The following is a 22,521-nucleotide window of genomic DNA, read 5'->3' as shown; positions in this document are numbered from 1 at the left end:
GCAATTCAGTCAAGTCAGTCAGCCATCAAACAAATACAAAACATCAGTAATAATGGCAACAACATACGTGCATATGTATGTATAACAAAAAAAAAAAAAAAAACACCAACAACTTTTGCTAGCCAGTCAGCCAACAATATGCACCAGTGAAAAATAAAAGTGGAAACTCTTTTTCTGGTTGCGTTTATACCTTGGTGTGCGTGTGTGTGTACATATTGAGCACGACGCGCAGGCGTAGACCTCAAAATAATGAAGACGAGAAAAATAAGAAGTGTTGCAACAACAAACCATATTAGTTTGCTTGCAGCAAAATAAGTACTTGCAAATATTTTGTTGCTTTTTATATGTTTTTTTTTTAATGGTTTAGTAAGCCAAGACTTGCAGTTAAGGCATAAATGTCGACATTGTGCAAATGAAACACTTTGTAAAATTACTTTATGGTTAAATGCGAGCGATTTGTAGACCCTTACCATTAGCAATCATAATATGAGCCATATGAATAATCAGCCCTTCGATTGTATTTCATACATATGTGGAACATATTATCATTGTAATACATATTTTTTTATTCCACAACGTAAAACTATGAATTATGTTTTTTCACCCAGAGAACAAAAAAAGTAGGAGGGTGTAGCATTAAGTTGTTTTTTTTTTGCATAAGTGTTTTATATCAATTATTTTAGTTTGTTTTTTTTTTTTTTGTCATTAGTGCCAGTTGTTGGAGTTAGAGTGACAATTGTGATGGACTGTTGTGTATAGTTTTGTACGTAATGATATGTTTTGACATTCAATTTTTAGGAGTTTCCTGTATATAAAATGTCAATTAGGGAATTGCCACCTGGAAGATAGGTTAAGGTACTCCATATAGAAAGACTTATGGATTACAAGGTCAAAATGTAGAAAAATATATAAATAAGAAATTTTACCAACAAATGTGTAATGAAGTGACTCATGAGAGAGAAAATAGGCAATGATCACGACTTGGACTTATGGAAAAAAAACGAAAGTTAAAAAAAAAAATATATAAATAAGAAATTTTCTCAAAAAATTTTAATTTTTTACCCTATGAAAAGGGTAATGAAATGAAATATGAATAATGAAATGAATAATGAAATATAATAAAATAAATTCATATCGACTTAAATGGGGTAAAATAATAAAATTCTAACAAAAACATATGTAAAATTTTTGCAAGCAATTTCTTTACATATCGCTTTTTTGAATAATTTATATTTAATATATGGTGAAAATTTTCTCAAATTTTAAAGTTGTTCTACATTAAAACTAAAATTGATTTCTATGGAGCAATCCATGTATATCAGTCTAGAGTGTCTAGGGATTGCTAGAAAAAGTATCTCGCTCATGTGTGCACACAATTTGCTTGTTACTGTACAAAACAAATTAAATAAGGCGGTCCATATGTGTAATATTTAACATATATGGGAAATTTTTTATCAATTTTTAAAGTTGTTCTAAATTTCTTTACATATGATTTTTTATGAATTTTTTTTTTAATAAATAATATTTAAAGTATGGTGAAAATCTTTTCAAATTTTAAAGTTGTTCTACATTAAAACTAGAATTGATTTCTATGGAGCAATCCATGTATATCAGTCTAGAGGGTCTTGGGATTACTAGAAAAAGTATCTCGCTCATGTGTGCACACAATTTGCTTGTTACTGTGCAAAACAAAATTATATTATGGGCGGTCCATATTTTTAATATTTAACATATATGGGAAAATTTATTATCAATTTTTAAAGTTGTTCTAAATTAAAACTCAAATTGATTTCTATGAAAAACTGCATGTATAATAGAGCAAAGGCTATTGTGTTTACGAAAAATAGAAGGTAGTTCATGTGTGCATACAACTTATTCGTTACTGTACAAAACAAAATTAGTGGGGTGGCCCATATTTTTGTTTACATACATTTCAAATCCATGATTTACAACGAATTGATTGAGGTATATTATCGATTGAGGTATATTAGCAGAGGATTTATTTTCTATAAGCATATATTTTATAATGTGTGTGCAATTTAATTCACCAGTATAATGCCAATAACTTAAACTCTTGAAAGGCTTTCAAATTAAAGAAATATATTTATCACTGTTTATCAACTCAATAGAATTTGTCTCCTGCCCATTTCGTTAGTTCTGTTATCATATATTATTCTCCATTTAAAATTAACCTAAAAATGGTATAAAAATATCACGAAAATATTTCAGTTGTATCGACCTACCCTTGTAAATTTCTCAACTATTTCATTTACCACAAGTATTCAATCTTCAAAAACTATGAATAGATTTTACTTATTTCCATTAACTTATAGTATTTTTACACACTCATTACATTTTAAGACCTTTGCTCCTTTGTCTTGATGACAATTCAAATTTCCTATGGTTTTCATTTCGTTTCCCTCCTGCCCTCAACAATTGAGACTGTGTTTTTTGTTTTTACATTTTCTACTTCATACACCATGAAAGTGCTTAATTTCAATTTTCTTCTTTAATGCAAACAATTTGGTGTTTTACGTTATATTTGTAAAGTTTTTGTTTTGGCGTTTTGTTTTTGGGTTATAGCCTCTATCTGTGTGTGAGCGCCTTTTATAATATAAACCATAATGGCTGACGCCTTAAAGGCCGCCTATTTTTAAAATAACATGTGCAACTTTTCTTTTTGTTGTTGTTGTTGTTATTGCTGTTTGTTGGTCTTCAAAGCAATGCATTTCATATGGTTGTACGTTGTATGCAATCGCAACGGCGTTCGCGCCGTTGTTGTACTCGCTATTTAACACCATCAATGTAAGTTTCGCGTATATATAGTATGCGAATGTGAATTCATTTTTTTTTGTGTGTGCAACGTTTTTCTTGCAGTCATTTTTTGGTGTGGATGGTTTTAATTTTAATGTACATTTACAACAACAAGAAAATGGCAAGCAACAGAAAAATGTCTACAAAACAATTTGCGCATGGCGACGTTAACATTTGTAGGCGACAATTCATACAACAATTTCACCAAGACAGACAGACGTATGGATGGACGGACAGACATTCAAATGGATGGATGGATGACTGGATGGTTGAATGAACGGACAGACTAGTGAACGAGCAGCCCAGTAACCAAGAACAATAACAACGTTCCACTTCAAACAACACAAAATTTCAACAGAGACCACACGTTCCAGAGTCTCTCTAAATTAAAAAAAAACCTAGCAAAAATACAAATCCGAGACGAAATAAAAAAAAAAAACGAAAAAATTGTGATGGAAATTTTTTTTGTTGAAACTTGCCCTGACAGTGCCCCACACAACTTCTCACTCTTAATTTTGCTTGGGCTCAAAATTCATGAGTACAGAATTAAACCCAAACTGTCAGACCCTACCCAAGTTTAGTCTGAAACGTTTATTACATTTTAAAGTATGATTTGAAATAAATTTGCTTTTAAATGGTGTTTCCAAGTTTAAACAAACAATTAACATTAACATTAGTCCTACTCCTCCTCCACCAATCCCTTGTACTAAATAGTGTGGAAACCCACAGGGAATGTATGGATCATTATTGGGTGTTGGTAATACCATACGTTCGGTCTGAAACTCTAATGTCTTTAACAACACCATAGACGATAATGAAGAAAGCAAAACAACAACAAAACAAAAATTATATTAAGACCACGAAGACGTTGTGATACACCCCTGATGACAGGCCAACGACAAATATCATATCGCTAGTCTTCTGCTATAACAATATTGCTGGCAGTAAGTTGCAACATTTGTCTCTCGTTGTTGGATTTTGTCCTCTAACCATAAGTTCGTCCGTCTGTCCTTCCTTTCATTTGCCTTACTGTGTGTGTGTGTGTGGGATTTTTGTTAATATATTTTTTTTTTTGGATTTTTTAAATATATACTTTTTGTTGCATTTAACATATGTTTGAATATGGGGATGGATAAATGTCTTTGCTCTTCAAAAACCATAGGATTTTTGCTGGTGTATTGTGCAGCCAGTCACTCACTCAGTCATTCAGTTTAGACAGTTTGCAAGTCGTTGTCGTTGTTATTATGACGGTTGTTGTTTGCTAATGTCGTTGTTGTTGTCTCAAAAGGCGTGACAGTAATTAATTATTGTGTTGTATGGTAAATTAATAAATGAAATGGACTTTGTCTCAAAATGACATTCATATGCATTTCACACTTATGCTGTAATAATTAAAAAATTGCAAATTCCCAAAAAAAGGAGAGAAAAAAAACGAGGAGGAGAAGCTAAATATTCTAAGAGGAATCTTATGGATAATAATTGCCAAATATAAAGAGTTTAAAGAATTTTAAAGGGAATTCTCCAAAAGGATGTATTAGGATTTTTTTACGGTTAGCTTATTATTAGGATTTTTGGAAAAAATTATATAAAGTTTCTAATACTATAAAAGGAAAAAAATATATATTCACAGAATTTTTTTCCTCAAAACTGAAGAAAATTCTGGTATAAATTTAATATACAAAACGAAAATGAATTGATTATTACTACCTGTATACCATAGTGTAATCAGTAATAGTTTTTATTACGAAAAATGGCAGCCCTGATTATGTGTGGAAAATAGTTCCATGTTACGTACTGTAAGAACCAAATACTCTTCTACGTAGAAATCTTGCTATATATTTTAGCTTTTTTTTAGACAAAACTGAAAAAAATTCTGGTATAAATTTAATATACAAAAGGAAAATGAATTGATTATTACTTCCCGTATATCATAATCTAATCAGTAATAGCTTCTATTACGAAAAATGATAGCCTTGGTTATGTGTGCAAAATAGTTCCATTTTACGCACTGTAAGAACCAAATACTCTTCTACGTAGAAATCTTGCTATATATATTAGCTTATTTTTTAGACACAAGAATTGATATGTTATTACGTTATAACAGAATATAACAAGCGTAATGTGGTGTTAAGAAATACTATAGAAATTTTTGTGTGTGCAATGTATAGTAACGGGACATAGTAAACAAGTATGTAAAACTAACAAATGCTTTATGTTGTTATTTTTCGGTTAACTATAGATACAAATGAATTGTTATGGTTAAAAAAAATAATGGAGTATAACCAGCAAGACCTGCTAATATATAAAATCAATATTTAGGGCTTGTGTGCAAGGAACTGATGTCATTGCATTTGTTTTTAGGGATGCCTATTGATTTTTTTTTTTTTTTCATTTTGTGTTTTCTAATTTTAACTTCAATTGAACGAACCCCTTATTTTATGTTTTAGTTTCTTTTAAATATTCGTTTCATTCGGAAAAACAAAATCTTACTTGTATTATCATATTAAAGTAATTTTTGCTTATTTCCCAAATTACCCACAAAATGTTATGACCAAATCTTTTAACAAATTGTTTTATCCTTAGTAAGAGAAAATACGTTTTATATCCTTTGCAAAACAGATTTTATGTTTGTATAGTTTTTTTTTACTGGTCATATGAAACATTAACCTTTTTTCTATCCACCATAGCTTCCTAAAGGGATTATAATCAGAATAGCCAAAGTCACATAAGAAACGACTTCATTTGATATTATCCAGTGACCGGAAATAAAAGTATTTCGATATGCTTCATTTATGGATACTAAAAAAATCTCGATATTCTGCAAGTTTGTGGTAGTTTTTAAATCGAATAGAAATCCTTTGGAAAAAGTTCAATCATGATTTCCTTATTGCATTTCAGTTTTTTTTTTGCAGTTTACTAAAGAAAGTTACCATTAAGATAATCAGGCAAAAGGGTTTCGCCAAAAAAGGAGAAAAATAGATGTCTTGGTTTGGCAAATTTCTTTACTAATAAAATTTAATAGTTTGTTTGTGTAACCACAGAAAGGATAAAATAACTGACCATCAACCCAAATTAACATTTAAGGTATTAGAGAGGATTATAGAAAGAGGGTTATTTTTCGTTCGAGATAAAATCCATATTAAAGTTTCCTGTATGCAATTTAATAGTTTTCTTTATCTGCTACTTTTAGAATTGGCATTTTATATGTGTTTCTTTTCTTTTTAGTTTTCCTTAAAGAATATTGCCATTACATGAAATCTTGACCAAATATCAACTTGATATTTTAAATTGGCATTTTTCTACAGGCATTCAGGAAATCTTTGTTGATTTGGTTTTGTGCTGCTTTGTTTTCATTTCCAAGCTTTACACGTGAAAGTTGTTTAACATCATATCTATATCTGCTATCATCTCGTATCTCGTATCTTGAGTTGGCTGTTTTGAAACAAATAAAAAAAACGAAACTGAAAGGCTGGTTGGCTAGCTGTTGAGAGGCTAGACAACCAATGGCAGCCATTAATGATTTTGCGTATCGCTTAAATACCCCCTTTTGTTTAAGGCCCCTTACCATAGACATGCCATAGTCATCATCATTACCTATTTCTAACAAATATGGCTGGCTAAATATTATTATAGCAAAACCAACAATAACAACAACAACAGAAAAATATATAAATCTCCACCTCCTATACAAATCCCCACAATAGCAAACATTCAGAGCAACAATTCTGGCTGCTACTGCTACAACATCAACCAAATTGCTTTGGCTAATAAAGCATTTATACATATATATATATGAGATTATTTAAAGGCGGCCGTAAGACCATTGGGCCTAGAGAGACTCGGAGAGAGGGAAAATGGTAAAGTTGTTTGCTGTCGTTATTTTTTTTTCTGGCCGTATTGTTGTTGTTGTTGATATTTTTCACATTTACTAACTAAACGCTATTAAGCGTTAGCAGCCGTTATAACCATAAAGCTAGCTAAAACGTCAGCAACAACTGGTGTTGGCCAAGTGGTTCGTTCTCTAGGAAAATCTAGTAGCAAGTTTGATTATAACAACTTTTAGATCTTATCTCCCCAAGCTCAAGAGTTTGTTTTTCAAATTCACCTATGATCAGAGGTACACACATATATCTATCTACTCATACGATACGTCCAGTTGATTGTAGGTTTCTTGTTTTTGTAGTAGATTCGTTTTGTTTTTTGTTTTTTTTTTTTTTTTGTCTAATTGCATTTAATGTTAAGTGGTAAAACTTGAACTCAAAAGTCAGCCGTATATTGCAATGGTCAAAATGGTATTGTGGTGTTATTTGCCACGTCTATTATAGTTAATTTTTGCTGCCGTTTAATTGAGGTGTTCAGAAGTAGTATGATTGTGATGTTGTTTGTCTAAATCATTTGCGCAGAAAAAAAAACACAAAACATCTTACATGTAAAAAATTCTAATAATTTTTAATTAGCATTACATTATATATTAATTTTAATTAACATGCGATTGTATAAATGAATATTGAATGAAGATTTTTTTGGTTGCTTTATTGTGCATAAAGAGAGAAAATGTTGTAATTGGAAATGACATGGATTTAATCATTAGGCATGAGATTGGTTAGGATATATGTATGCGCTAAAAAAAAATTCAAACCAAGAAAGACGTGTATAAGAATTCGAAATTTTAAACAAGTAGTAAATTTATTGATTATAAGTGGCGTCTCAATTTATGTGGCGTATCATTTCAAATGGAAAAAGATTCGAGAAATACATGGTGGATACGAGAAACAAACTTCCCATAGCAATAGTGTAGCATGGGAGTTGTTGGGACAGAATAACTAAATAGCCTTTGAAATTGTCTCTAAATTAGTGTAACAGAAATATGGGCTTAAAAATGTCAATTAATTCCATTGTCCAAATTCAAACTTGGCTTAAGCAAGCAACCTATTCCAACCTTGCGAACAGACGGACAGACATATAGATAAAGAAATATTCTGCACACATGACAATTTTGTACAAGGTTTTTAACCTTAAATATCTGTTATTATATTGCGCTATAGATTAGTGACTTATTAATTTTGGTATCTGAAAAATCAGTAAAAACTTATGGTGAGTTTTCCAAATACAATAAGTTTTATTTCTTATAGTTTTTCACATGAAACTATACTGCACACATGATAAAGTTTTTGGTTGGCCATAATTTAAGCTATTACTAATTACAGTTTATGATACTAAAAGTGTCAATCAATTACTTTGTAAAAGTTAAGAATTATTTTTAAGAAAGTTTTTTTTTATTTCATATTACGATTGACGGACAGACACATGGGTAGAGAAATACTCTGCACACATGACAATTTTGTACAGGGTTTTTAACCTTAAATATTTGTTATTATATTGCACTATAGATTAGTGACTTATTAATTTTGGTATCTGAAAAATCAGTAAAAACTAATGGTGAGTTTTCCGAGTAAAATAGTTTTTATTTCTTATAGTTTTTCACATGAAACTATACTGCACACATGATAAAGCTTTTGGTTGGCCATAATTTAAGCTATTACTAATTACAGTTTATGATACTAAAAGTGTCAATCAATTACTTTGTAAAAGTTAAGAATTATTTTTAAGAAAGTTTTTTTTTTATTTCATATTACGATTGACGGACAGACACATGGGTAGAGAAGTACTCTGCACACATGACAATTTTGTACAGGGTTTTTAACCTTAAATATCTGTTATTATATTGCACTAAAGATTAGTGACTTATTAATTTCGGTATCTGAAAAATCAGTAAAACCTAATGGTGAGTTTTCCGAGTAAAATAGTTTTTATTTCTTATAGTTTTTCACATGAAACTATACTGCACACATGATAAAGCTTTTGGTTGGCCATAATGTAAGCTATTACTAATGATAATAAAAGTGTCAATCAATTACGTTGTAAAAGTTAAGAATTATTATTTCTCATGTTAGCCTGATACCGAAACAGGCAATGAACATCCAAATGCATGATATTCTAATTTTACAATTTTTATTCGAGCTTTTATGGTCAAATTAGTTTAAGAAACCTACAAATCTATACACGCCTAGAATGAAAACGGTCCGGGCGAATCAATTATTTTTAAGAAAGTTTTTTTTTTTTTATTTAATGTTACGATACAAATGAAAATTCTCCAAATTCATTGATAACATATTTAGTTTAAAAATTTTAGGTTACTTGATTAATATTTCCGTATGCAAGAAATTCAGCTATGATTTTGTAAACAGAAGGACATGCACAATGGTGAATATGGGTTCTGCACATATGAAATTTTCGTATAATATTTTGAACTGTAAATTACTACAATTATATTACACTATATAGTGAAGACCAATCAATTCTGGGGTTTGAATAACAAATTAAAGTTTGTATACGCTTTCTTTTATATAATATTTTCTGATACTTGTAAACCGACATATGCAATAGTAACGCACACATAAGAAAATCTTTAAATTTCCATAATATTAGCTTATGCTTATTCTTAGCTATCATACTAAAAGTGTCTATCAATTCGTTTATATGAGAAAGAAATCAATTTATTGCATATAGGTCCTATAAAATATGAAATTAAAAAAAAAAATTAACATATCAGACAATCATCTTTATTTTTTTAAGCTAAAATTGAAAATACGATATTTAACGGAAGGGATGTTGGGTATTATATTTTCAGCCTCAATTTAATATTCTCGAAAAAGTTCTCTTTCCTCTAAGTCCAAACATTTCTTAAAATTACCTTTAAATAATTTCTCATTTTGTATTCTAGTTTTAAAGAAATCCATTTGCAAATACCATATAATGCACAAACGTCAGCAATTAATTTCATTTTAATTATATTTGCCCATGTTTACATATCAATGAAAGACAGATACACCACCCATTTCTAAAGAACAACAATCGTTAGCAAACTGAAAGCAGCAAGGAAAACCAAAAGGACTCTTAAAAGTGGACAATACAAAATTACAACGTCTTGAAATATTTGCATTGAAATAGACATTCAATATAGTCATACCCATATATATACGTACATACATACATTCATACATTTGCATTTTGTAAAGCCTTCAAAGCAATCTGCCAATAATATGTAATAGGAATGTTTTATACATGTATAGGTAAGATATACGCATGTATGTATGTATGAGTATCAGACATCGGACTAAAATTTATAGTTTGAAAAACAAATACATATAAAACACGCCCTACGATTTGTTAAAATCTTACCAACAGACAAATTTAGACTACAGGACTTGTTCATTGTACAACTATAGCATACATCGGATAACAATAACAACAAATGCATTTGCAAATGCATTGCATTACATTACATTTCTCTTTATACTCCGGAATGCCAAAAAGACGAAATGCATTCTTAGATTCAAAGCTTTTTGTTTTTTGTCCTTAGGATATAATAATAAGGGCTGTCTGTCTACAGTATTGTGTTCGGGGGTGGGGTAAATAGAGGGACAGCATTTTTCCAATAGCAAATGACAATAACATAAAACTGCAATTCAACATCCAATAGTTATGTGGACATACTTACATTTGAAAAATAATCAATATACACATATTTGTATTCTAAGGATATACCACCAAAGGAATTTGTAAAGCATTGAAATGTTTGAATGTTTATGTGGGAGTGTTTTCGAAACTAACAAATGCATAAAATATACGAATACTTTTTTTTGCTGTTCTCTACTATATGTCGAAGTTGTCATTTGTTGCGTGAAATTTACCGTTTTCTTATGCAAAATCATGCATGCCATATTCTATAGATATGTATGTTGGTATGTGATATGTGGTTCCATGTTCATCTTGGACTAACAAGGACATTTCAGGTCAGGTTTTGCCCATTTGTATTTTGTATTATTGAATTGTATACAATAGAAAAAGAATTTTTATGTATATGGGAAGTTTAGGGATGCCTAAGGCGGTAAGGGGAAAATACACAGAAATGTATAAATTGTGGAATTAATTATTTTAATTAAAAATGAAAATTACTTCTATTGAAAAAGTTATTATGATATTTATTTGTATAAAAATATTATTATTTAAGAAATATTTTTAATTTTTTATTTTATTGGAAAGTATTGAAGTTTTTTTTTTGGAAATTTTAAATCAGGCACAATTTTGTTAGTTTTTTGTTAAATTCAACTTAAGTTTTCAATTTGATTAATATTTTATTTTTTTTGATATATTTTGTATTTTATATATTTTATTTATATAATTTAATGTTATTTAAATTTATAGAAGTTTTGATATTTTATATAATTTTATTTAATATAATTTAATTAAATTTAACTAAATTAATTAAGTTTTTATTTATATATTTATATATTTTTTATTTTTTTTTATACATATATTTTTATTTTGTTTGTGTTTAAAAATAAAAGGGAAATTATATGTGATGATTAAACTAATTTAAAATTAACAAATAAAATAAAAAAAATATATAAAAAAATAAAAAAAAATATATAAATAAAAAAATAATTTATTTATTTAAATTTAATTTAATTAAATTATGTTAAATAAAATTATATAAAATATCAATTTTTTTAGAGAGACTTAAAATATTTTTTATAACCATTGAAAGTGCTTAGGGTTATTTTGTAACTTACTAATTTTTATTTTTAATTTTTTTTTTTTTAAATATAATTTTTTTCTTGTATAGTCATCCCTGACTTAATTCTTTCAATACCTATGGCAGATATGTACAAATAATGTTTTGAAAAAAATGCAATTTTCAACAGAAATATCCTTGAATTTTTTTATATATACTTTTTTATTTTGGTTGTGTTTAAAAAAAAAGGGAAATTATTTGTGATGATTAAATTAATTTAAAATTAACAAACAAAATAAAAAAAATATATATAAAAAAATAAAAAAAATATATTAATAAAAATTAATTAATTTAGTTAAATTTAATTAAATTAAGTTAAATAAAATTATATAAGATATCAATTTTTTTAGAGAGGCTTAAAATATTTCTTATAACCATTGAAAGTGCTTAGGGTTATTTTGTAACTTTCTAATTTTTATTTTTAATTTTTTAAATATGATTTTTTTGTATAGTCATCCCTGATTTAATTCTTTCAATACCTATGGCAGATATGTACAAATAATGTTTTGAAAAATGCAATTTTCAACAGAAATATCCTTGAATTGTTGGTTGTATGTTAGCTCCATCTTGTTCTATGAATACGTATGTATGAGGTATCAGATATACATACATATATATGTTAGCATTTATATCAAACTACCTTTTGTTATTCCCTTACCTCACCGATGATGATAATGCATTTTCTTGTTATCCTTTTAAAGCTTGTCCATATACATATAATATGGAGAAGAAAAGAAAAAAAAACCATAAAAATATTTCCAATATCTATATGACCGTCTGTCCATCCCTTCTTGCATATATAGTACATCTAGTTGGTTTATCCTTATTCATTGTGGATATGTCTATACGTTTTAGGGAATGCTCCACCTTTTGTATGTCTCCATGTCTAGGTTTACTTTGAATGGTGTGGCTGTCCATCACATTTTGCCATATATGCAAACAACACTCCCTCTAAGGGAATATTAACATATTGTGCATTTGAAAGAATGAAAGATGAGTTGAATAAAAATTACAAAAACACAAACACAACAAAGAAAAAAATATATAAATTTAATAGGAATTTTCTTATCACGCATTTAAAGTGAAAGTATTAAGTAAAAAATTCACAAATTTAAAATATTTATTTTTAATTTTAAATCTAATACCCGAAAAGGATATATATGAATTTTTTTTGATTGATTTGTTTTTGCTTTTAAATTTTTCTTCATCTGCCGGATGTTTTATTGTGTGGCTCGTGCCTGTAAATTGTTCTCATTGTTCTCAAAAGTTCGGTGCTAAAAAGGGGTTTATTATTTACTTAACCTTATGACAATATTTTTTTTTTTGTTGCGGTAATTAAAACTAACTTCCTTTTTTATTTTCGTATAATAAAAAAAAAGATGCTGTAGAAAATTAAGAAACCGGATATGTTAAAATAGGAATTATTGTATGAATGCATACAAAGGGGTATGTCAATCAAAATTTTTGTTCCGTAAATATGTCTGCAAGAATAAAATGTGTAGGTGTAGAAATGAAAGCAGCTGCTGGAAATGGAGAAGGGAAATTTTATATGAATGTAAGACCAAAAGTAAGGAATACAATAAACTGTGGTAGACCAGGATACACAGAAAACTAAGTGAATAAGTTTATAGGAAAGAAATGAACTAAATTGTTCCACACTTACTTGTATGAGAACGAGGTGACCTAGAAGCCCATTTTATCTACAAAAAATATCATGTAATTTTTATTTTAATTTTGGTGTTAATTTTCATTTCATTTTAATATAATTTTATTTTAAAATTTAATTAAAAAAAATCATTATTCTATAAATTTTTATATTTTAAATTTAAAAAAATTTAAAGTTTTTGTTTTTATCTACAAAACTATAATTTAATTTTAAGTTTGGTTTTAATTGAAATTTTAATAAAATTTAATATTTAATTTTTTAATTATATATTTTTATAATTTAAAATTTTGGAAATAATTTTTTACAAATTTTTAATATCCCTATTATCGTTTATCTATCAAAAATATTTCTAAATTATTTGCATTTCGATTGTTTGTTAATAATTTTTTTTAAACCCCCATGTTCCGATATTCGGAATCGTAAGAATTTATTTTTCTTTTAAAGACCAAATAGAGATACTCTCGTACTCCTATAAAATTTTACCAAGATTTAAGTTATTAAGAATCAGATCTAAGAAATTATGGCCATATGAAAATTTTGCGATTGGCGATTCCGAATTTCGGAACTTGGGTGAATATAATTCAAATTAGACTTTAATTTTATACACAATTTATATTTAATATTTAATTTTTGAAGGCCATATTAAAATTTTGCGATTCCGAATTTCGCAACTTGGGTGAATATAATTGAAATTAGACTTTAATTTTAATTACAATTTATATTTAATATTTAATTTTTGAAGGCCATATTCAAATTTTGCGATTTGCGATTCCGAATTTCGTAACATGGGTGAATATAATTCAAATTAGACTTTAATTTTAATTACAATTTATATTTAATATTTAATTTTTGAAGGCCATATTAAAATTTTGCGATTGGCGATTCTGAATTTCGGAACATGGGTGAATATAATTCAAATTAGACTTTAATTTTAATTACAATTTATATTTATATTTATATATTGTTTCAATTTCAAATACCGAATTTCAGAACATGGGTGAATATAATTCAAATTAGACTTTAATTTTAATTACAATTTATACTTAATATTTAATTTTTGAAGGCCATATTAAAATTTTGTGATTCCGAATTTCGGAGCATGGGTGAATATAATTCAAATTAGACTTTAATTTTAATTACAATTTATACTTAATATTTAATTTTTGAAAACCATATTAAAATTTTGCGATTCCGAATTTTGGAACATGGGTGAATATAATTCAAATTAGACTTTAATTTTAAATACATTTATATTTAATATTTCATTTTTGAAGGCCATATAAAAATTTTGCGATTTGCGATTCCGAATTTCGCAACTTGGGTGAATATAATTCAAATTAGACTTTAATTTTAATTGCAATTTATATTTAATACTTAATTTTGGGAGACCATATTAAAATTTTGCGATTGGCGATTCCGAATTTCGGAACATGGGTGAATATAATTCAAATTAGACTTTAATTTTAATTACAATTTGTATTAAATATTTAATTTTGGAAGGTAATATTAAAATTTTGCGATTTGCGATTCCGAATTTCGGAACATGGGTGAATGTAATTCAAATTAGACTCTAATTTTAATTACAATTTATATTTAATATTTAATTTTTGAAGGCCATATTAAAATTTTGCGATTCCGAATGGGAATGGGTGAATATAATTCAAATTAGACTTTAATTTTAAATACAATTTATATTTATATTTATATATTGTTTCAATTTCAAATTCTTTTAATAATATTAGTTCCTATCACAAATATTCCTAAATTATTTACATTTCGATTTTGTGTTTTTTGGTTTATCTTTACACCCCGTTTTATTTCGATTAATCATAAAATAAACATTAGCTACTGTATTTCGGGTAAGAAATAAAAAATCAATATGATTACAAAAACATTTCATAGAGGGCAAAATTATAAGCGCCACATTGTATAGATTACACTGAAAATATTACAAAAGAGATTACAACTTATGATTAGATTGGAGAGACCTGCTGGGCCTATACTCTATATCTACATATACCCTCTGTGTACCTAGAGACCTAATCAAGATGGATTCTAACACCATGATGATATACCAGAAAAATATGGTTGTTGTTTTAATAAATACCACCATGATCGACGCCACATTCTTAGAGTAGAAATGCTCCATAAAAAAAAAAAAACAACAAAAAATAATAATAAATGATATCAAATATATATATAACACAAAGGAAAATACTTCTGGAGTGGGACCACTAGCCCCACAGATGTTTGGATATACTTAATGCGGTTGATGGTGTCGGTGGGGCGATGGTGGTGGTTCTAGTGGCATCCCCAATAACAATACCCACACGTATAATTGTTGAGTGCTATGCGATATGGTGCAATGATATTGCATTTCAAGTACTTCGATCGATATTTCTTCTCTATGGATCGATCGAACTGGCAGTGGTGGTGTTGGTGGTGATGATGATTGTAAATAGATTTGTTTAGAATTGTTGTTATGATTCGTTGGTTTTGTTTTTTGTTCTTTCTTTCTTCAAAATGCATTGCATTCACAAATATACAACCAACCAGAAAAAAAATCATAGTAATAACAACAATTATTGTTTACATACTGACGCCACTAAGGCGGCAACTAGACATGGATTTCAACAATATGATATCGAAAAAAAATTTATTGGGGGAGGTGGAAAGAGAAAAATCCAAACGCCAGCCAAACTGCCTGCCAGTAAACCAATAATAAACTGAAAAAACAAAACGAAACACCAATGAAGTATAACTCCTCACATTCCCTATGTGCAATATGCACCATATCACCCATTCATATAATGCGGTAGGGGAAATCGTTCCCTAGATTAATCTAAAACCTCATAAACAAATAATTTGAACCATGTCAAAAAAAATATTTAGGACATTTTAAGTACTTCCCAAAAAAGCGACCTCTCTAATTTTTCGTTTTTTTTTTCCAGATAGCTTAGTGTATTAGATTACCATAGACATGTGTCCATGTCCATATTTAGTGGCGTTAAAAAAAAAAAAAAACAAAATTTCCTACTTCCATTCATAGATAATCATAGGTTATTTTCTATAGTTAATTTTTATTTAATTTATATGTCTACATGTATGCACTGCATTAGTAATATTTAATAGAAATTATCTTTGGTCTTAGATAAACTTGGCAAACTGTCACATTTTATGAATGATAAGGGGGAAGACACATTTCAAAATTCAAATGATTGATGAGTCTTTACCGATGGATTGAAGGTTTTCTATTCATAAATAAAATCACATATCGCATTTATTTATAAGTTTATCTTTAGATAATGTTAATAAGTATTTTGTTTTGAATTAATTTTTTGTGGTTTTTTTTGCATTTTATTTTTAGCATCCCTACCCCTCCGAAGATCAGAAAAAACAATTGGCACAAGATACCGGCCTGACGATATTACAAGTTAATAATTGGTAAGTGGAAAATTTATTGTTAAAATAATTACACAAAAACAAAAACAAAAGCAATATATAAATAGGCTATACCAAAATGTTTATTTATTTATAAAAATTAGAAAAACCTATAATAAAAAAACTAAAATAAAAAAGTAAATAAATGTAAAAAATTAAATCCATCCAAAAAAAAAAAAAAAATGTGCACCAGGATAAAAAAATCACATCAGAGAAAACTTTTTATTTTTTATTGTTTGCTGTTCTTAAGAATCCCTAGGAAAAACCAATATTTGATTTTTAATTTTAATAAAACATCAATAGTCTCAATTGAAATTTTATACAAATTTAAAATATGAAATGTTGTCTGATATTTTAAATCCAATATCAGAAAACATTTCATATTTTAATATAAATTACTTTCTTAAGGTTTTAAAGCATAAAAAAATATAAATTAAATTTATAAAATTCTAATTAAAATAATTAACAAAAAATATTATTATTTTTTTTAATTCTTTCTCAAAGTCGAGTTCGGCTTTTTTGATTTTTTTTTAATTAAGTAGTTGAAACATTTTATATCTTAATTATTATAATAATTAACAAAAAATATATTTTTTTTAAAATTCTTTCTCAAAGTCGAGTTTGGCTTTTTTGATTTTTTTTTAAATTTAGTAGTCGAAAAATTGTATATCTATTCTATTTTGATATCGAAAAAATATAGAAATACCAATTTTCAAAAATATTACAGAACTATTCTACATAGGGTAGTTGAATATATAGAATATTTTTTTTCTTATACATTATTTTTGAACTGTTTTAGTTTAGTTTATTGGTTCAAAATTGATTGCTCCATCTCCACATCTAAGAAATACAGATATAAATTTTACAAAATAGTTCTTTGTTTTCGCCATGGTTAAAACAAACCAAAAAAACACTCTAAAAAATTTAAATTTTATGGTTAAAACAAAACAAAAAAACACTCTAAAAAATTAAAAAAAAATGATTTTCGAAATTTGTATGGCTACTCTTTCTAGACATCTTAGAAATATAGAAATGAATTTTTGAAAAATACTCTAGTGGCGTTTTGTGGTTTGAACAAAAAAAAAAAAAAATTACTTTTTCAGAAAAAGTTTATTAATCTAAAATCAATGTTTGTGGCCCTACATATAAGAAATAATTCTTTCAAATATATTTTATAGTTTTTTTTCTTAATTGTCCTATAATTAAAAAAAAAAATATTATCCATATGCCCCCAAAACAAAACTTGAATGACCCTCGATATCCACAACAACAATATTTGTTCGCAACAAAATAACAAGCAATCTTAGAGCATTAACCTCAATTTGTAGCCAAGAATAATAAGGTTGTGTTGTTTTTTTTTTCTCTGGACCTTCTTTGATGTTGTAAACAAAAACAAAAAAAAAAAAAAGAAAAACAACTTTGCAACAGCAACCTTTAAGTTACTACAAATAAGTGTTGTTTGTTTGCCAAGAAATTGTTAGTTTGAAAAAAACCTCCATAAAACATTATCTACCTATGCAGCATACAACAACAATAAACTCAAATCTCTGAATCACAAAGCTAATATCACACAACAAAACATATTTTGTATTAAACATCAATGGTTGCATGAACAAATGAAAAAAAAAGTAAAATCAAAAAAACTATAGCAAAATCCATCCAAGAATAAAAAAAAAAATGGAAAAAAATCTGAATCAACGACCATGATTGTGTGGTTACAAAAACTATAACAACCCCAGCCAACATTGCAAGACTCCATAAGAAATCAGGTTGTTTTTCTCAATACACCGGCGATATTTTTGTTGAGTCAATGGGTTTGTTTTTTGCGCTTAACCATTTTGGGCCACGTTATGATTTTGTCAACCATCGTCGTCATCATCATCATTTTCTTCTCATGCTTAGGGAACAACTGAGTTGCCTGTCGCCACCGCGCAGACCCTCAATGCTTTTTGCTCCGGATTGTTAGGTGGTTATTGGACACAAAATCCTATAAAGCAGCCAAGCAAAACAATCTACCAAACACAGAATAAAAAAAAAACATAACTATATATAAGTATATATTATATATACAATTGTCGGCATTTTAGACTTTTATCACAAATGCAATGTTATAATATAAAAAAGCAAAAAAAAAAAAATTGTGCAGCAGGATGAAAAAATCACATCAGAGAAAACTTATTATTTTTTATGGTTTGTTGTTCTTAAGAACCGAAACTGACTGAAATCTCAAGTCACAATGAGCTGCCGCCACCGCCGCCAAACCAATGGATGCTGCTGCTGCCACCGTTTTACTCTACCGCTACATAACACTCGGTGAAAAAATGAGATGTTATAAATCATATTATAAATTATTTATGAAATAAACATTTATGGGATTATAAGCCTAATTATGATTTGTTAAAACCAAAGGATTGGATTTTCATACTACTTGAAAATCAATTTCTGTTTTTTTTTTCATTTCCTCTCCTTTCTTCACTGCAAATGATTGTTGACTATTGCTTTTACCTTGGCATTTCATTGTTATATTTATACGATGTTTATTTTTTGTTTGTTTCGTTACAGGTTCATTAATGCGAGACGAAGAATTGTCCAGCCAATGATTGATCAATCAAACCGTGCAGGTAATTATACGTTATAGTTTTCTAAACAGTTATAATAAGAGGATGATAAAACATCAAAAATCAAAAAAATTAGAATTTTAAGAAAGAAAAAAATAAAATAATATCAAGAGAATTAGACATTTAAGAAAAAAATATTTTCAATTTGAATTATAGTTGAAAATTAAAAAAAAAGTTATGTATATTTAAAAACTTGGTTTTATATTTTTTCAGTTTTAAATTATCATAGACTAATTAAGAAGTTTCAATAAATAAAAAAAATTAATTTGTACTAATCTTAATTTAAAAAATAAATTTAGTAATTAATTAATTTGAATTAAATTTAAATTTGAATATTATTTTTATTTTACTATAAAAATATTATAGTAATTTTATATTTTTAAATTTAATTTAATAAAACTATATCTTTTATTTTTAATTTAGTCCTAATTTTAACTTTAAATGCAATGAATGAATGAAAATGAAATGAAAATATAAAACAAAATTAAATTTAATATAACAATTAAAATTATGTTATTTGTATAAGAGATTATAGACTCATATTTAAATTTAAGTTTTATTAAAACGAAAATGTAAAATTAAATAAAAATAAAATACTTAATTTTACATTTAGTTTTAATTTAGTTCTTATTTTAACTTCAAATGCAATGAATGAATGAAAATGAAAATATAAAACAAAATTAAATTTAATAAAACAATTAAAATTATTTTATTTGTATAAGAGATTATAGGCTCATATTTAAATTTAAGTTTTATTAAGACGAAAATGTAAAATGAAATAAAAATAAAATATTTAATTTTACATTTTTGTTTTAATAAAACTTAAATTTAAATATGAGTCTATAAAATCTAGATAAAATTTTGTTTTATATTTTCATTTCAGTTTCATTCTTTTTTTGACTTTAATTATAATTATAAATTTTTTAATTTTATTTTTCATTTTAATTTCTATTTGCATTAATTTTTTTAATAAAATTTTTGATATGTTAATATATTATATTTATTATACTAAAATAAAAATTATTATAGTTTTATTAGTTAAATGATAATTAATTTGAATGATATTCAATGTTAAATATTTTATTTTTTATTTTTGTAATAATTGTAATTTAATTTTTTAAATTGAATTGCTTTAGAATTTTTGATAAAATTTTTATAAAATAATAATTTAAACATTAATTTGTTATATATTTAATAAATTGTTTTAGCATTTTTGATAAAATTTTTATAAAATATTAATTTAAACGTTAATTTGTTATATATTTAATAAATAGCTTTAGAATTTTTGATAACATTTTTATAAAATAATAAATTAAACGTTAATTTATTATATATTTATTGTAGTAGAATTTTTATAATATAATTTAATATTTATATTTTAATATTTGAAATTTTTATAATCAATTTAATATTTATATTTTAATATTTGAAATTATTATAATTAATTTAATATTTATATTTTAATATTTGAAATTTTTATAATTAATTTAATATTTATTTTTCGAATATGTTTACTTTAATTAAAATTACAACTTTGGATAAAAAATGAATTTTCATTTAATGAAAGTGTAATTAAAACATAAATTTATTATATATTTATTTTATAAAAATTAAAAATAATGTAATAATTCTAATTTTTATACGAATTTAATCTATGTTTTTATTATTTATCATAAATGAAATGTTTTTCTATTTTTACATATTTAATTTGCATGTTATTTTTAACATTTATATTGTAAATTTAATTTTAAACTATATTTAAATTCTCGTTTTTATAAAACTTAATTTTAGAGATTAGTTTAATATAGTAAATGATATACAAAATTAAAATTTAAATCAAGGCTTATTAAATATAAATGAAAATATATTTAAAAGTAAAAAGTTAAAAATAATAAACAAATTATTTTATTTATTTATTTATTTATTAATCCACGAAGTAATACAAAAGCCCTAGGGCCAAAAAAACGTATAACAAAGCATAACAAAATACCTGAATTATAGAAAATAATTAAATACAAAAACTTAAAATATAGATTACCTAAATTACAAAAAATTTACTTAACCATAGTATATTTATATTATATACGTTAACATAGATTAAAATTAAAATAATAATTTTATTTAAATTAAGTTTAGTTTCCTTTAGCTTAGTCTAGACTAATTGGGTTCAATTTAATTTATTTTTAATAATTTATTTCAAATCATTTGAATTTTAAATTAATTCGGTATTTAATTAAATAATTCTTTAATATATTTTACTAATTTTCATTATTTTTTCTTTCTTTCTTCCATAGTCTATACCCCCCATGCTGGTCCCTCCGGTTACGGTCATGATCCCATGGGCTATATGATGGACAGTCAGGCACATATGATGCATCGTCCACCTGGTGATCCTGGTTTCCATCAAGCCTATCCCCATTATCCACATGCTGAATACTATGGACAACATTTGTAATCAAATTTAGCCCAATAAATCTCAACATTTAAATACACATATATAGGACAAACAAAATGTAAAAACAACATGGATAAGGCGCATACCCTACTCCTCCATACAAATTAAAATCCCCCTCAAAAAAAAAAAAAAAAAAACAAGTGCAACGTTTGGAAAAAAAAACTTTCCTCATATTTCCTTTCACTACCCGCCCATAGCAAAGAGAAAGGAACTAAAGACTTTAGTATGGAAAGTTATGGAAATTGCACCAAAAAAAAACCAACGACACCTACAACAAAAAAAAGCCTAATTTCGAAAGAAACAATTAGGCCCAGAAACCAAAATAATGAAGACCCAAGAAGAGAAAACATGGAAATCTTAACTCTCTCATCTTCTATGTTTGAAATTCAAAAACACAATAAAACAACAATTGCGACATTTTCCAATAATAAGAAAAAGCAACAGACAAAATTCTTTGGTGGAAGACCTTTGAAAAATTCCCATATTTTCTACCAAAAGAATTTGCAAAATACCGGATATACGTAATCAAGGAATAAGATCACTTAGTACTCATCTTTAAATTCAAAAACAAAGTAAAGGATATGGATTTCGAAATATCTATGACATCAATGCTGGGGTTTACCAAAACCAAATCGAAAAAATCGTTTCCATAGGTGGATTTTATCGAAAAATATTTTGGAACCCATAAAAGGTAGGTGTGTTTATTTAAAAAAAATCAAAATTGTAGAACAAAAATTGTTTTGGGGGTTGTTTCGCAATCCTCATTAAAAAAAATATATTAAAATTTCCGTGATCGAAAAATGTGAGAAAATTTCGAAGTTTGAAAAATAATAAAAAAAAATTAATTAAAAAATTAAATTAATTAATTATAACGATTGCTCAGTATTTT

At 26.4% G+C, this 22,521-nt stretch overlaps 1 protein-coding gene across 2 annotated transcripts in view; it reads left to right on the top strand.

Annotated features, from left to right (window-relative positions):
- hth (Meis homeobox homothorax) overlaps window positions 1-22,069 on the top strand; it is a 267,103-nt gene extending 245,034 nt beyond the window's left edge. For both annotated transcript variants that reach the window (XM_075295992.1, XM_075295919.1), the window contains 3 exons: window positions 16,486-16,562; window positions 19,122-19,180; window positions 21,472-22,069. In XM_075295992.1, the coding sequence (XP_075152107.1) occupies window positions 16,486-16,562; window positions 19,122-19,180; window positions 21,472-21,632 (297 nt within the window). In that variant the 3' untranslated portion in view covers window positions 21,633-22,069. The remainder of the gene's footprint in view (window positions 1-16,485; window positions 16,563-19,121; window positions 19,181-21,471) is intronic.
- The last annotated feature ends 452 nt before the right edge of the window (window positions 22,070-22,521 follow it).

This window comes from Haematobia irritans, chromosome 1, assembly GCF_050003625.1.
Source record: "Haematobia irritans isolate KBUSLIRL chromosome 1, ASM5000362v1, whole genome shotgun sequence".
Taxonomy (NCBI): Eukaryota; Metazoa; Arthropoda; class Insecta; order Diptera; family Muscidae; genus Haematobia; species Haematobia irritans.
The sequence above is the reverse complement of the archived record's forward strand: the minus strand, read 5'-3'. Positions and strand labels throughout refer to the sequence as shown.